The sequence below is a fragment of the Heterocephalus glaber genome, unplaced genomic scaffold, assembly GCF_053883595.1.
Source record: "Heterocephalus glaber isolate CG9 unplaced genomic scaffold, H.glaber_assembly_v1.0 deba00000122, whole genome shotgun sequence".
Taxonomy (NCBI): Eukaryota; Metazoa; Chordata; class Mammalia; order Rodentia; family Bathyergidae; genus Heterocephalus; species Heterocephalus glaber.
Window position 1 is genome coordinate 10,765,032 of NW_028258138.1, and position 16,169 is coordinate 10,781,200.

The 16,169-nt window shown below is 38.3% G+C and overlaps 2 protein-coding genes across 41 annotated transcripts in view; both read left to right on the forward strand.

Moving 5' to 3' along the window:
* The window catches only part of Paxbp1 (PAX3 and PAX7 binding protein 1), a 31,185-nt gene extending 26,601 nt beyond the window's left edge, over nucleotides 1-4,584 (forward strand). The window contains exons 16-18 of the mRNA XM_004842291.3: nucleotides 174-320; nucleotides 1,663-1,817; nucleotides 3,417-4,584. Of these exons, the coding sequence (XP_004842348.1) occupies nucleotides 174-320; nucleotides 1,663-1,817; nucleotides 3,417-3,534 (420 nt within the window). The 3' untranslated portion in view covers nucleotides 3,535-4,584. The remainder of the gene's footprint in view (nucleotides 1-173; nucleotides 321-1,662; nucleotides 1,818-3,416) is intronic.
* A 3,935-nt stretch (nucleotides 4,585-8,519) lies between these two features.
* Synj1 (synaptojanin 1) overlaps nucleotides 8,520-16,169 on the forward strand; it is a 95,603-nt gene continuing 87,953 nt past the window's right edge. For 37 of the 40 annotated variants that reach the window (XM_021256179.2, XM_021256182.2, XM_021256168.2 and 34 more), the window contains exons 1-2: nucleotides 8,520-8,668; nucleotides 9,689-9,834. In XM_021256179.2, coding sequence (XP_021111838.1) covers nucleotides 8,556-8,668; nucleotides 9,689-9,834 — 259 coding nt within the window. In that variant the 5' untranslated portion in view covers nucleotides 8,520-8,555. Of the gene's footprint in view, nucleotides 8,782-9,688; nucleotides 9,835-16,169 lie in introns of all 40 variants that reach the window. The other 3 variants (XM_013071299.3, XM_087212987.1, XM_087213004.1) reach the window with 1 other exon arrangement.

The window sequence follows — 16,169 nt, forward strand, 5'->3', positions numbered from 1 at the left end:
AGAATTTGACTTTCAAATCTGTCATTCTAGGAAATACTTGAATACTTTAAAAGTGCTTAATACTTTGGCAAAGCATTATTCACTGTATTTCATATGGTCTTTTACTATGTAACAAATTTATTTTGTTCTTAATTGCTTAACATTGCTTCTCAATTTTTTTTTCTTCTTACTAGCTATTAGGAAATTTTCTTCAGTGGTATGGTATCTTCTCAAATAAAACTCTTCAGGAATTATCAATAGATGGTTTATTAAATAGATACATTCTCATGGCTTTTCAAAATTCAGAATATGGAGATGACAGCATCAAAAAAGCCCAAAATGTGAGTCGAATGGCATATATTACAGTTTTTAAAGTATATAAGTTAAAATACATTAAATTTTCTTTAAAGGATATGAGAGTTTTATAAAATTTCTTTTGATTATTAGACTTGGTGTAAAATTGACAGTTTACCTATCCAGATAGTTCCAAATTCCCATATCAGTTTTTATATAGATCATGAATGTGTATGTCCATTCCCATCCCCGTTTATCTGTATCGATGTTTCTGTGTTAATAAAAGCTTAAATTTTGGGATAATTTTCTCACTATTGAATGCATGCTATTTTGAGTGTTACTGAGTAACTGCTTTTTTCTCTCATTTAAGAATAGTTTTGTTTTGTTTTCCATGAGTTGCATAATTTGTTTTTGTTTGTTTGTTTGTTTTTTGATACCGGGGATTGAACTAAGGACCTTGTGCTTGCAAGGAAGGTGCGGTGCCACTGAACTAAGTCCCCAGGCCCATAGTTTGTTATTTTATAAAGTATATATTTGAAACAATTAAAAAAATGAAAATTTATAAGTATAATAGGAATACACTACCTTGAAATTCATTTCCTTAGTTTTCCTCCAAACATGGATATTAGTCCACACTATTATAACCATTAGCATTAGGAGACTAACTGTATTACCATTACCTAATCCTTAAGAACCCCTTCCAATATGCATCTTGTCATTTATGTCAGTAAAATTCTTCACTGGCAAAATAAATGCCCAAATTATGTGTTGCATTTAATTGTCATGTCTTTTTAGTCTCCTTTAAGCTAGAAGAGTTCTTAGTCTTTCTTTGGCCTTCATAATCTTGATGCTTTTGAAGATGGTAGGCCAACATACCTTAATGTTGACCTGTATGAAAGATGTACCAGTCGTTTTGTCTTTCAGTTTCAGTTTGTCTGATATTCTTTAGTGATTAGATTCATGTTCTGCATCTTTGACAGAAATTTTCCCAGATTTCCTGAGTGGAAACCCTTTAAAAGTTGACCACTGTAACCGTATATCAAGTCTACTCAGTTCAGTTAGGACATCCTGAAAGAGTGGAAATTAAAACCATTTATTATTAATTTTATGACCTAATTTATTTAGATCCTGGACAAACTATCTTTCTTTGAGTATCTGACCTTGTTGTGAAAATACATGTATGTTGGTTTAATTAATGTAAGAAGTCAGGTTTAAAACCCTTCAGAGTAACTGGTTACTATAGTCTAATAGCATATCTTCTAATTAAATATATTATACCCATTATCTAGACTCAGCTTTTCATTTATGAGATATAAATTAAGAGTCATATCTAGACTCATATTTTCATTTATTCTGTTTTAACTATTTAATGTCTTTTTTTCCATGTAGGTAATGAATTGTTTCCCCAAACAGTGGTTTGTAAATCTGAAAGGAGAAAGAACTATTTCTCAGTTAGAAAACTTTTGCCGATACCTTGTACACTTAGCAGATACAATTTACAGGAATAGTATTGGATGCTCTGATGTGGAAAAAAGAAATGCAAGGTAATTTTTTTGCAATTATTTACTATCGTGGTCGTCAAGAATTTCTTTAGTTAATTTTCAGATTTAGTATTACTAGAATGGATTTTTGTTTTGTTTTGAAGCAGGGTCTCAGTGTGTAGTTCAGGCTGGCCTTGAACTCACTGTGTAACCCATGTTGGCCTCAAACTTGTGGCAATCTTCCTGCCTCAACCTCCTGAGTGCTGGGATTACAGGTGTGTGCCACCACACCCGATTTAGAACATTTTAAGCAGAGTCATTTGAAACAGTCTGTCTTGTAAATCTCCCAAAAATAGACATCATTTTTTATTTTTGCAGTTTTTCTCCTTTTTTGATACTTTACGGTTATGAAAGTAATAAGATTTCTGATAAGGACCAGCACTGAGATCACTAAATGAACCATTATTTTCTGTGTCTCTTCAGTGAAGAATTGGGAAGATTGCAGCCTGTTAAAGAAATGGTTATGAAGCTTGGTCCTTTGAGATTCATTATCTAGATATAAACCCTGGAAAAGATGATCATTTAAACCTAGTGTATTGAAAGTTACATCACAGGAGTTCTTCATGCTCCATGTTATGTTTTTCTTTATTCATATCATAGCTGAAGCTCCTCACTCATGAGTTTTGGAAAACAACTTATGCATAATTTTTATCAAGAATTGCCATGTGGGTTACAAATTTTGAGATTATGATCCTTCCCTAAAAGATGCTTGATGCTCAGTACTGTAGTATTGTAGAAATGAGACAATAACATCATGCCGTGTGCTCTTTCTCATGAGTGGTTCAGGCTGAATGTTGGAAATAGTCATTCTTTGAATGTGCTCCCTGAGCCAGCAGCACAGACCTACCTGGGAGAGTGTAAGGAATGCAGAGCCCAAAGCTCCACCTGCCAAATTGGAACTCTGGGGTGGGCCTGGGTAGTTTGTGTTTTAATGACCCTCTGGGTAATTGTCATATTGCTAAAATGTAAGGATTACTTCAAAATAAAGTGATGTCTAGCTGGAGTAATAAGGAAAGTGAGGCTTTATTCAGTGAATTTCAGAGGGATGGAAATTAGGATTTTGAATCTAAAAGAGCTGAGCCTCTGGTTTGGGAAAGAATGAGATGGGGTCTGGAGTTTAGGGTTGATGGAAATCACTGATCTGATGAAGTGATTTTGTTTTTAATACTGATTCCTCTTAGCTGGGCGTGGTGGTGCATGGCTGTAATCCCAGCTACCTAAGAGGCTGAGGCAGGGGTTCACAAATTTGAGGCCAGCCTGGGCGGTTTAGCAAGATGCTGTTTCAAAATTTAAAAAAATAATAATGAAAAGGACTGGAGATGTAGCTCAGTGATAAGAGTATCCCTAGGTTTGATGCCCAATACTTTAAAGGGCTTGGGGGGTTCTCTGTCTATGGGCCAGTCATTTAAACGTATACAAGTTTTATTTTACGTGGATAAATAATCAAAACACTGTGCTATAGCTTGCATATCTTTATTTTCTATATTGAAAAGTATAAGGTTGGGAAAATTGATTGCAGAATCTGTAAAATGGTCATAAAGATAAAAATTTCCCTTAAAGGTACTAATGAAATGATGGTACATTTTCTTTTTCTTCTTCTAGGGAAAACATAAAACAGATAGTAAAACTTCTTGCGAGTGTTCGAGCTTTGGATCATGCTATGTCTGTTGCAAGTGATCACAATGTGAAAGAATTTAAGTCTTTGATTGAAGGAAAATAGATACATGAGGCTGAAAGCCTACTTGCTTTAATACCATTCCCAGTGTATAAATTTGTATATATGTAAAGTTTCTTAAACTGTAAAATACTGATTCTTGTTTTAATACAAAAAAACCCCACCCACCCATATTCAATTCTGTGTCCTTAAATGCAATTTCTTCAGGATGAAAGGAATTGAGATTATTTCTAGGAGTCTATGAATGTTTTCCTTACTGCCTGTCATACTTTGTTTACAGAAGTATTTTGTATGGTCATTCAGATTAACGCTTAATTAACTGTCCTCTAAATGCTGTGTGCCGTGTAAATTGTGTAATTATGCATATATATATTTATACCACCATGGACTTTCACCCTGGAGATTTGTGGTGTTTTTCTATGAGGAAGCCTTTTAACAACAGAAAATTACCCAGTAGCAAATTTTCCTAGGGAAATTACTATACTATTGCAACAAAAGGGCTGGCAAGTGACTAAATGTTCATCCCCTTTTGGTTGGCGTTGCTATCACTGTAGCTGTGCTGCCTTAAAATTGAGAGCCGAGTTAAGGACTTAGTCATTGAATGAATGCTGAACTTAATTCCTTGAATCAGCGTTACAGGCAACTTTGGGTTTAATGTGAAATTTAAATAATATATGCAGTGTACTCTCAGATTGAACATAGAAGTTTAGTTTTTTAAAATAATAGGCCCACAACCTAGATGCATGGTTTAGGCTGACTGTCCTGTCTCATTCATGACTTTTTTACCTGCCCAGCTTACAGATATGTGCGTTTGAATTTTAGTAATCTATAATTATATTTAAAAATCCCACATATGTGAGTTATATATGCAATAAAGAATACGTCTTGCTGATTAGCCACACCCAGGCAATTTAATATCCATGGTCTTCTATAATGTTTGTATCACATTGTAAATATTCAGAGAACTTGTTTTAAAGTTTATGCTTTTTGATTCTGTGATTTTCAAGAGGAACTTTTTGGAAATTAAGAACTATTGTTTGATAATTATATATGTAATTAAGCTTTAGCCAAGCATTAAATTAATTTTTAAATATACCCTTGTTGTATTTTGCTTCTGACTAATTTAGAGCATTTCAAATGATTTAATGTAGTGAGACTGTCCATGTGTACCCTTGATCAACACAAATCAATGTTAGGCACTCTACGTGCTCTGTCCATTTTATCTTTATTGCAGGAACATTGCTTATCCCCACATAGTCATATGGATGAATTTTTTGTTATATCTTAATGGCCCTCTAAATAGAATTAAAGTCAGAACATTAATTTTCAACTTCAATAAACATGCTATTTGGGTTTCAGAAATAGGTTTGAACACTGTGCAAGGACTTCAGTGCAAGGTGAATTCAGCATATAACTGCATATGACACAAGTGGTTTTCATATCTCAACCAGAGAATGTTCATTTCTTTTTTTTTTTTGGTACCGGGGATCAAACTCAGGTCCTTGCGCTTGCGCAGCAGGAGCCGAAACTGCTGAGCTAAATCTCCAGCCCTGAATATCCATTTATTTCATTTGAAGGGAATTCTCATTTGCTGTAACAAACTACCATAAATTAGGTGGGTGATTTAAAACAGCACATTTAATCACTCATGGTCAGAAGTTATAAATCAGATGTTGGCAAGACCTTGTAAAGACTCTAGGCTCACATCCTTCCTCACCTCTTCCAACTTTTTATTGCTGATATTCCTTGGTGTGTGTTTACATTGCTCCAGTCCCCGGCTTTGTCTTCACATTGCCTTCTCCTCTGAGGGTATCTGATGTCCCTCTGCCTTCCCCCTTTCTTTCTGCAGGGCCTTGCTATGTAGTTCAGGATGGCTTTGAACTCAGTGTATGTAGCTCAGGCTCGCCTGAAACTCACTGAGATCCTTCTGTCTCAACCTCCTGAATGCTGAGATTACAAATGTGTGCCACCACACCCAGCTCTCTTTATAAGGACACTGGTGATTACATTTAGGGCCTACCTGGGTAATCTGGAGTAATCTTCAAGGTCCTTACTCATGTCTTCAAAGACCATTCCTACCTAAATAACCACTCACAGGGTTGAAGCATGTGGATGTGGATATTTTTTGGAATGGTATTTCTGAGCCTGTCTCAGGCCTCTCGTTAATCAGTTTCAAGGGTCAAGAGCATACCTTTATGTATACTCTATGTATGCTTTGCATACCCTTAGAATCTGACTAGAGTTGGCAGATGCCTCTGAACCCGCATTTTAAGTCAGCCTACCCTAAAGACACTTTAGGTGTTTGGTGACAATTTGTGTAGCTATTTTCAAACATTGTAACAAAAGTATAAAAAGGAAAGAGGGACAAGAAAAATAATGTATAAAAATCCACTAGTAAAATCGCCTTTATGTGTTTCAAACCACAAGTGTGTGTATAATTCATGACATTATTTCAAAAGGATTTGCACAAGCTGTGGCCTTCTGTTTAATTTGGAATCAGTCCCAAGCCAGTAGTTTAGACCTCAACTTCTGTCCAAAATCAAAATGAACCAGAACAAGGAATAGGCTGAACATTTTCTTCACAGAGCCTGGTGACTCCCACCCTAAGGAAGGAGGAGTTTTAGCGTAGGTTTGGGCAAACAAAAGTGTGGCAGAATCTTGGGTTTGGGTAAGCAGGTTTGGTTTCAGACTGTGACCTGACAGTAATTTCATAAAAAGGTAGCTCCCATGCAATGCAATCCAGTAACATCTCTCCTAAAGCCATTCCTTTTTATTTATTTTTTTTCTGGTCCCTATCAGGGCTGTTAGAAGCATTATACTTAAAAAGGCTAATAACAAAAATTCCATTCCCAGAAATTCTATTTCTATATCAAGTGGAGTTCTCAGTTCGGTTAGGCTTTTCTACAAAGAAAAAAATGAGTAACTACAGACTAGTTTATTTTTAAATTAATTTTGAGGCAGTTGTGGGCAACCACTACAAAGAATAAAAGTTTTTTAGGTGCTAAATGATAGCTCAGTGGCACCGTGCCTTCCTCACAAGCATCAAGTCCTGAGTTCGATCCCCAGTACAAAAAAAAAAATGCTAAATGAGAAATTTCTAGTTCTCAGAACTAAATGCAAGTGCTCTTGTATTTCTCCTTGATTTAGGTGTGGCTTCTTTTCTAATGTATTTGAGTCCTGAAACCAGGGTGGGTTGTCTTGCTTCTCTAAAATAGATGGAGAAATGCTAAGTCATCTGAGGGCCTAAAAGGGAAATAATTTTGTGCAGCACACACAAAATTTAAATTCTGCTTTTCCTGGCAAAATAGAAGAGGAAGAGGTAAAGAAAAAGCAAAGGCAAATGGGAAAAATTTCTCACTCAGTGCGAAGATTTTCAGTTTTCAATTCCTTTCCACCCTGTTGGCTTCAACTTCATTCTCATTTAAGTTCTATTAAATGGGGGCAGAACAGATCTTTGGGACACACAGGCAGTAATCAGGCATGATTTTTGAAAAATGATAAGAGGATTTGATGTAGTAACTAGATTCCACGGTTGGTAGAAATTGTCATTAAGTGACACCATGTTGTTGTTGTTTTCTCCATTAAGTTTACTGGTACATTTTAGGTATACATTGTGATCGCATTCATCACTGGGAATTTGTAGCTGTACACGATATATCTTGTTTCTTGTTTTTTCCTATTCCCCTTCCCTCCCACTCCTCCATCCCTATTTACAAAAGCTGTTTCCATTTTTTCCTTTTCTCATTTTTTCTTTCCCTTCTTTCCTTTCCCTTGCCCCCCCCCCCTTCCCAGTTCACCTTCCCTTTTGAACTTTTTCTTCCTAGTTCACATCTATTATACATTTTGGTCCTCCTTTACACTTTCAGTTTCTAACACCAAAGAAACAACTCGGTATTTACACATGTGGGTCCTATTTATTTCACTTAAAAGAGTATGGTCTCAAGATGTATCCATTTAGCAATGTCTCCAGTTTATCATTTATGGCTGAATAGTACACCATTTTATAAAAACACCCCACATCTTTATCCAATCACCAGTTGATGGGCATTTGGGCTGTTACCAAGATTTAGCTCTTACAAACTGTGCTGCTATAAACATGGGTGCACATATATGGCTGTGGTATGATGCTTTTACTTCTTTTGGGAACATACCCAGAAAGAGAATAGCTGGGTCAAATGGGACCTCTAATCCTAGTGTTTTGAGGAATCTGCACACTGATTTCCACAGTAGTTGCACCAGTCTGCACTCCCAGTAACAGTGGAGAAGGGTCTCTTTTCCCCCACAACCCCCCCAGCATTTGTTATTTGTTGATTTCTTGATAGCAGCCATTCTTTCTAGAGGTGGAATCTCAGCACTGTTTTCATTTGCATCTCTCAAATGACCGGTGATGTTGAACACTTTTTCAAGTTTATTTACTGCTTCTTCATCTGAGAAGTGTCTATTCATTTCAGATGCCCATGTTTGGATTGGGTCTCACTTTAATTCACCCTTGAGCACCTGGTTGCTGACTTCCCAGTCTGTATCCTACATAAGCTGAACACTTTACTAAAGTACTCCTGGGAGCTCCAGAACACACAAGAAGGTAGAGAACAGTGGTTTCAAAGCAGGCCATAGTTTTTCTTCCTGATTACCTACCCAGAGCTTGGAATAAGTACCGCGCCGCTCCGTCCGACACCATGGACAGCTCTTCAGGCACCTCCCGCTCGGCCGGAAGGCGGACTGCTCCGCCCCCTGGCGCCGGGCTGGCCGGGGGAGGCGGCAGGGGGAGGTCCTGACGCCAACGGGCACGTGTCAACCAGCCCCCCGAGTTCTTCCCCGGAGTCCCTCCCTGGCGCCCATGGGGAGGGCCCACGTGAGGGAGCCGGGGAGGCCGGATCCTCGCTCTCTGGCTTCCCGGGAGCTGGGCCCGCGGCCGCGGGGCGGACCACAGCGAAGCTCGCCACAGGTGTTCGCGGCGGCGGTCCGAGGGTTCCGGGCCCGGCGGGCGGCAGTGTGGGCGGGGCTCCCGCGGACTCCCCGCCCCTTCCCTCGCGAGGGGCGGCCCTTCCGGCCCCGGAGGCGGCGCAATGCGGAAGAGATGGGCCTGCTGGAGCGGAAGTGACGCTTCCGGCGGCTGTGGCGGCGGCGGCTGCGGCGGCGGCGGCTGCGGGAGCGGGAGGAGGAGGAGCCGGAGGAAGAGGTGAGCAAGCCGGTGGGGGGCGGGGAGCGGCCGCGGCCAGACCCACCGGCAGCCAGGCGGGCGGGCGGACGTTTCCCGGAGCGGTCTCCACTGTCCCAGCCTCCGAGGGAGCGGTGAGGAGCGGCCGCGAGGATTCGGGGCGCGAGAGGGCGGGGAGCGAGTTCGTGAGGAGACCGCGGCTTGTGCGGGGCGCAGTGTCGGGCTGGGGGCTGTGTGACAGCGGCTGTCAGCCGCCCCGCGGGAAAGGAACCGAGTCAGTCTGAGGGTCGGGGCGTCGCTTCTGGCGCATAATGGAGGCGTCAGGCTGCCTGGCGCCTGTTCCCCTGGGAAGGAATCGCTTTCTCAGGCAGCCGACTGCCCGGGACCCCCAGACACCCGGTCGGGTCCGCGCCCTGACTGGTGACTTCCCGGTGGTCATTTGCAATTTAACAGCCCCGCTTGCCGCCCCTCAGCGGGCGTTAACCTGTGTCGCCTGCCCTGCCCTGCCCTGCGTGTTGCTCGGGGAGAGCCTGCGGCGTCGGATAATCCTCTCCCTCTCCGGCCCCCTAAGGAGCTTTGAATCAGCCTTGTTAACCTTTCCTCCCACCTCCTCTCCTTTCACCCCCTAAAGACTGCCTTGAAGTTTCCCAGTCTGTTCCGTTCCCACGTAATGACAAATCTTGAAGCAGGAGGCTGATAAACAACCCCAAACCAAAATATGCTCAAAATTTTTCCTTTCGGTAAACATAAATTAAACGGGAAACTCATCTTAACCAAACCGTTTCTGGACTAGCAGTGCTAAAAGCCTGTCTTGCCTTGGCACGAGAATTGGGAGCTGTTCCCTTTAGCTTTTTGGTAAAATTTGGTGACGTCTTATCTTGTAGAATAAATCATTCACCCCCCTGAGCTTCCTTTTTTTTCTTTTCTCACCCTCCCACCCCCACCCCAGTCCAAACCTGGCAGGGAGGGACTTGTGCATGTTGTAGTCCTTGCAGCAGAAGGAAACCTCAGCCTCATTTGCTTTGCTTTGCTTGGTCACAGGGCTGCCTCTGAAGAAAGGAGAATGGCGTTCAGCAAAGGATTTCGGATCTATCACAAATTGGATCCCCCACCTTTCAGCCTCATAGTGGAAACTAGGCATAAAGAAGAATGTCTCATGTTCGAGTCTGGGGCTGTGGCTGTGCTGTGTAAGTCATTTGTTATAACCCGGCTGGGCATGGTCTGTTTTTATTTGAAATTCTCAGATGCAATAGTGTTTTGTTGTAAGACTCTGGTAGTCTGCTCACTGTATTTCCTCTAGAAGATTATGCTTTTATTTTCTTTAATCAAACTTTATTTTCCCATAAACTTTTTCTTAGCAGGTGTTTGGGGAGGTGCAGGTGCAGGTTTTGGTTACAGGACTTTGTTTCCTTGGATTCTTCTGCTACTAAAAGAATTTTTTTTTTGGTACCGGGGATCGCACTCAGGACCTTGCACTTGTGAGACAGGCACGATATATATATAATATATATATATTATATATATATATATATTATATAATATTATATATATTATATATATATTATATATTATATATAAATCCCTGGCCCTAAAATAATATTTTTTTCCAAACAGATATTGTTGCAGTTTATGTCATATCACATAGAAATTTTTACTATAGTTAACAGAATTTCTTGGAGACCAGTTAGAACAGTATCTAATACTGTTGGACTATCTTATATTAAGCCTCTATATTTTCTTATCCTTTTTTCTATTTTTTTATTTATTTTGTGGTGCTAAGGATTGAATCCAGGGCCTCTCACATGCCAGGCAAGTACTCCAAATGCTGAGTTACTGCTCCATCCCCGGCCCTTAGGTTTTCGTTAAGAGAATTGTCAACAACTTCTAGAATTTCATGTGAGATACATGATTATTTTCTTTTTTTTTTTTTGGTACCGGGGATCGAACTCGGGTCCTTGCGATGGTGCAGCAGGTGGCGAAACCACTGAGCTAAATCCCCAGCCCGCATGATTATTTTCATATTATTGAAAAATTATTTTGGTAGTTACTTTTTTTAAAGGACTACCTTTTGCAGCATAAGAAAAATAGATTAGTAAGGTTTGTGTTATTTTGTGACAGATGAGTGGGTTTTTTGTTCATTTAGGTTACTGCTCATATTTTTAGAAGTTCAAAATAGTGTTTGAAATCCATGCTTACAATTGTAAGTCCTTAAACATTTTAATATTAAACTTTCTCCAGACTTAATAAGTGTAGAATATAAGACCTTCATCTTTGCATGCAGAATATTAATGTAGGTTAAAGTGTTACCCTTATTAAAATATAATTTTATCCTGATGGCGAAAAGGGTAGTGGTGTAATAAAACATCTTAACAGTATACAAGAAATATATATATTTTTTGGTACATATAGCAACATGGTTTGAATGAGAGACAAGGGGCTATATGTCTTCTAAGAAATAGGTATAAGTAGTTTTAGTTATTCTCAATCAGTATGGATTTAATTGCTCCAAATTTTTTTATATTTAAACTGAAAATACCATGTTATAATATTAATCGACATACCATCCTTTTTCATACTACAAGTATAATTCCTTCACTAATCAATTCTTAAACATATGGGGTGGGAAGTTCTCAAGTAAGAAATAGTCTTCAGCTGCTTTTTTTTTTTTTTTTTTTTTTGGCAGTACTGGGGATCGAATTCAGGATCTTGCGCTTTCGAGGCAGGTGGCAGTAAGCTACATCCCCAGCCCTGCTTATGGTTTTTGATGACATTACCAGATTCATGTATCTTGTTTAAATTCTGGTATTTCTTTTGTGTTTTTTTTGTTGTGTTTTTTGTACCGGGGATTGAACTCGGGTCCTTGCACTTGTGAGGCAGGTGGTGGAACCACTGAGCTAAATCCCTGGCCCCTGATATTTTTTTATATGGTTACTCAGTAATTTGGAAGTCATTATTTAGCTACAAAGTACATATTGCCTATTGTTTTTAGGATTATTTCCCCATGGTAAGGAAACCTAAGAGCAATCATACTTTTAAAACTTCCAGCAGCCATCTTTTATGCCAAATGATATTTTTTAAAGGGCTCTAAAACATCCTTTTTGGCATTAATACTACATTTGAGGAAGAACAATATTAACTCATCTTCATTGTTGAGTGATTGATTTTTAGTATATGTGCTGCTGAAGCGAGCACAAGTCATTGATTTTCATATTTGCTGTGGTGGAGATTGAACCCCGTGCCTCATGCATGCTAGGCAAGTGCTCTGCCACATCCCTAGCTCTTAACTTATCTATATATTCTATTTATCTTCATTAGATTTAGGCTATGTAATTTTCTCAGGATAGAAAAGTTTAAATATTGCCTTTCTGTAATGCTATCATAAAATGGATGTTTAATCTCTTGGATGTCTTATTTTTCCTACTATAAATTTTACGATAATATTTAAAATATATTTTAAAATTTAAATTTAGTTTTTAACATACATAAAAACGTAGAAGATATATATATTTACGGAGAACCATGTGATTGATATTTTGATACATGTATATATTGTGTAATGCTTAAATCAAGTTAAACCTATCTCCTCAAACGTTACCATTTGTTTATGGTGAAAACATGCAGAATCCTTTTAACTTTTTGACATATACAGAAATTTATAGGCAGACTATTTTGCGGTAGTAAAATACTAATATTTAAGAGCTAGCAGTACGTTTTTATAATTTGACTAAAATATTTGGCACTTAGTTTGAGTGATACTAAGGTGTATATTGTACTGTACAATTTTTTTAAAACCTTCACAGTTTCCAAATACTTGTATTCAGGGAAATGTGCTTGAAAGAACTAGACATGTTCTCTCTATCTTCAGCTGCCCAGCCCCCTGAATTTCAGTGCATCCTGCATATGAGTCTACCAGAAGAACCTTCTAAATTAATTTTTGATATTAAACCAAAGTGTAACCCAGTTTTTCAGTAAGATTGCATTCAAACTCCTCAGCCTGTCAGTCAGGGCCTTCCCTAATGGCCCAACTCTTTTGGTCCAGTTGATCTTGCAAGATGAATGCTTTTTAATGTCGCTTTGTTCTTTGTTTGTTTGAGTTTTTGAGACAAGGTCTTGCTGTGTAGTCCAAGCTGGCCTTAAACTTATTATAGAACCCAGGCTGGTCTCCATCCGTCTGCCTCAGCTTCCCAAATACTAGGATTATAGGTGTGCGCCTGTGTTGTTCTTAAAAATAAATAATGAAAATGACTAGTAGGATTTGGTATCCATGTACCAAAAGTATGTAATTTCAGTGGTCTGTAGTTGTCTAGGTTGAAAGAGTAAAGTTCTAAAAATTAAGCCTTTTAGTCAACACATAGTATTTAGGATTATCGTTATTTTTCTTGGTTTATGACAGAAGTGCATGAGATAGTAAATAGGAAATCTTATCTTTCATTTTATTAGCACATAGGAAGAGATTGGTTGCAAGTGAAAATAGTTTCAGACTTTGGATCTCCTTGGGGATCAAACATCCTTAGGGACTAGTCCTGACTTAGAATTGCTGCCTTTAGAGTCCTGTTGATAGGATTCCAAGCTCAAGTCTCTCCTAAAGCGGTGACTTAATCAGTGTGCCAGTGGTTTTCAACCCTGTTTGTACATTTATAATCCCTTGGGGAGTTTCCACAAATATTGGTGCCTGGGCACCAGCCCCCTAGAAATTCTGATATAATCAGATTGGGATGATAATTTCTGTGCAAAGTTTATATATTCCTTGCTATGGTAGATTAGGGGATTACTTCTTTGGCTTGCAGTTGTATTCACAGTAACCATGTTTCTAGGATGTTATGTCATTATTGCCTGTGACAGGACTAATAAATAGTTTCTTGAAACCTTCAGGCTGAAACAAGTATTAGTGCTCCCATAGTGCTCTTGGTATATTGTTCTCATATCACAGGGAATTGTGTTCACATTTCTGTGTCTGGTTACTGGGCTCCTTGAGGAAAAGGCCTGTGTCTCAGTAGTGTTACATGGAACTGAATACTTAAGTATATCCCTACAGCTTAGTACAGTGTTGTATCCATATTTGAAGAATATGGTTTTTTTTGTTGTTTTCTTTTTTTTGTGGTACTGGGGATTAAACTCAGGACCTTATGCTTGCAAGGCAGGCACAGTGCCACTGAGCTAAATCCCCGGCCCTGAAGAATAGTTATTAAGTGAATGACAGTAGGAGGAAAGACTAATCTAAATCTAAATTAGATTACAGTGTTCACAAACTTGCAGTTACTATATGTTTAAAAACAGTAGGGGTGGGGATTTAGCTCAGTGGTTCTGCAGCCTGCCTTGCAGGCTCAAGGACCTGAGTTCAATCCCTGGTACCAAATAAATAAATAAATAAATACAAGTAAAAACAGTATCATTCATTCATGCTGTCCTGAGGATTGAATGCAGAGATTCCCATCTGGTAGGAAATTGTTCTACCACTTAGCTACATCTCCAATGTAGTTTGATTTATTTATTTATTTATTTATTTGGTACCTGGGATCAAACTCGGGACCTTGCGCTTGCAAGGCAGGCGCCGTAACCACTGAGCTAAATCCCCAGGCCTTGATTTTATTTTTAATTGACACATAATAGTTACAAATGTAGGGGTGCAAAGTGATGTTTTGATAATTATATATACACTGTATTATGAACAGATCAAAGTAATTAGGATATTCGTAGCCCTAAACATTTGTTTCTTTATGAGGAGACACTCAGAGTTCCCTCTTCTAGCCATTTGGACATGTGTAATACATTATTATTGACTAGTCACCCTATTGTGCAATAGAGCACCAGAACTCCTAACTGTAACTTTTATTCCTTGACCAACCTCTCTGTAATCCCCATCTCACCCTCCCCCCCAGCCTCTGGTAATCATTAGTCTACTCTCTACTTCTACGAGATTAACTTTTTTAGATTCTGTGTAGGAGTGAGATCATGCAGTACTTATCTTTCTGTGCCTAGCTTATTTCACTTACCACAGTGTCTTCCAAGTCCATCCATATTGTTGCAGATGATGTGATTTCATCTTTTATGGGTGAATAGTATTCTGTATCTATGCTGAAAAATATGATACCTTTTTTTGTAAAAATTATTTTTTGTATTTTCAAGAATTGATGCAGGCGTATTATATGCCTATAGTCCCAGGTACTCTAGACACTAAGGTGGGAGGATCACTGGAGCCCAGGACTTCGAGACCAGCCTTAGCAACATAGGAAGACCTTGTCTCAAAAACAAACAAAAAAAGGAGTTATTAAAAAAAAAAGGAGTTATTTGACTGAATTGCCTACATAAAAGACATTATTATGTATCTATAACCCATTATTTTAAATTTGTTACTGAAAAATCTTATTGGAAATAACTGTTTACCATAAGGTTTTTTCAAAATGCCAATTAAAAATTTTTATGATGAATGTTATTTGTTCTATAAATACCATTAACAATTTGTTTTAAAATTACTTTTTTAAAAATAGAAAAAAATTCCATTATTGATTTTTTTCTGTTGCATTTATTTTAAAAACCCTACCTAGACATTTTTTTCTTAGATAATAATGTTTTTCAGTGGTATACCCATTTCTTACAATTATTTGCCCAGAAAAAGTTCAGTTAGACTGAATTTGATGTCTGTAGAACGGTGGTTTAGTGTAGCAGGTGCATTGGGCCAATATAAATAATAAGTATGATGATCAGGAAGTTATAAAGTATGTATTTTTTCCTGGAAATTGATTTATTAGGAGATGGAAAAAGACATCTCTCAGCTTTGTATAGGATTCAGTGCTCTTAGTCTTCTACAGTTACACAAAAAGAGACTTTCAGGCTTTCACAAGGGAAGGACAAGCTGTCAGCCATACATGGATTAAATTATAAATTCATTGTTTTATAGCTTATGTTTCAGTAAGTAATAATCCATTTCATAGTTATATTCTAAACAGAAAATGAAGAAAAGGGCAACATGAGAATTGGACAATGATTCTAAAAACTGGAGATAGGTTCTATTTAAAAGATGGAGCTGGGGATGTGGCTCAGTAATCCAGTGCTTGCATAGCATGTGGTAGCCCTGTGTTCATTTCCCAGTGTTACAAAACAAAACAGCCACACACACACAACAACAACAACAAAAAAGAGCAATTTACATCACTACTTTACATTCCTAACTCCTAAAATTAAAATTTTTACCCTTCTCAGTGTCACACATTAGTATTGTGGTAAAGGTGAATTGATTTTTATCTTTCTGGTAATAAGATAGTTTCCAGGCTTTCCTGAGTCTGTTTAGGACTCAAATAATGCACTTAATAAGGAACAAGGCCTTATCTCTTAACTCTGGATGTATGTGATTTTACTTGATTGTCCAAGTGAGCAATTTATCTTCCTTTTTTTTTCATATTATGGAATGGGAGTCATAATACTAATAGGACTGTATTCTGGAAATCTTCACAGAATGTAATATAGCTTCAGTTTAGTTTCTATGAAACTACATAGTGTAAAGGAGTAAAAATAATGAAAAAAA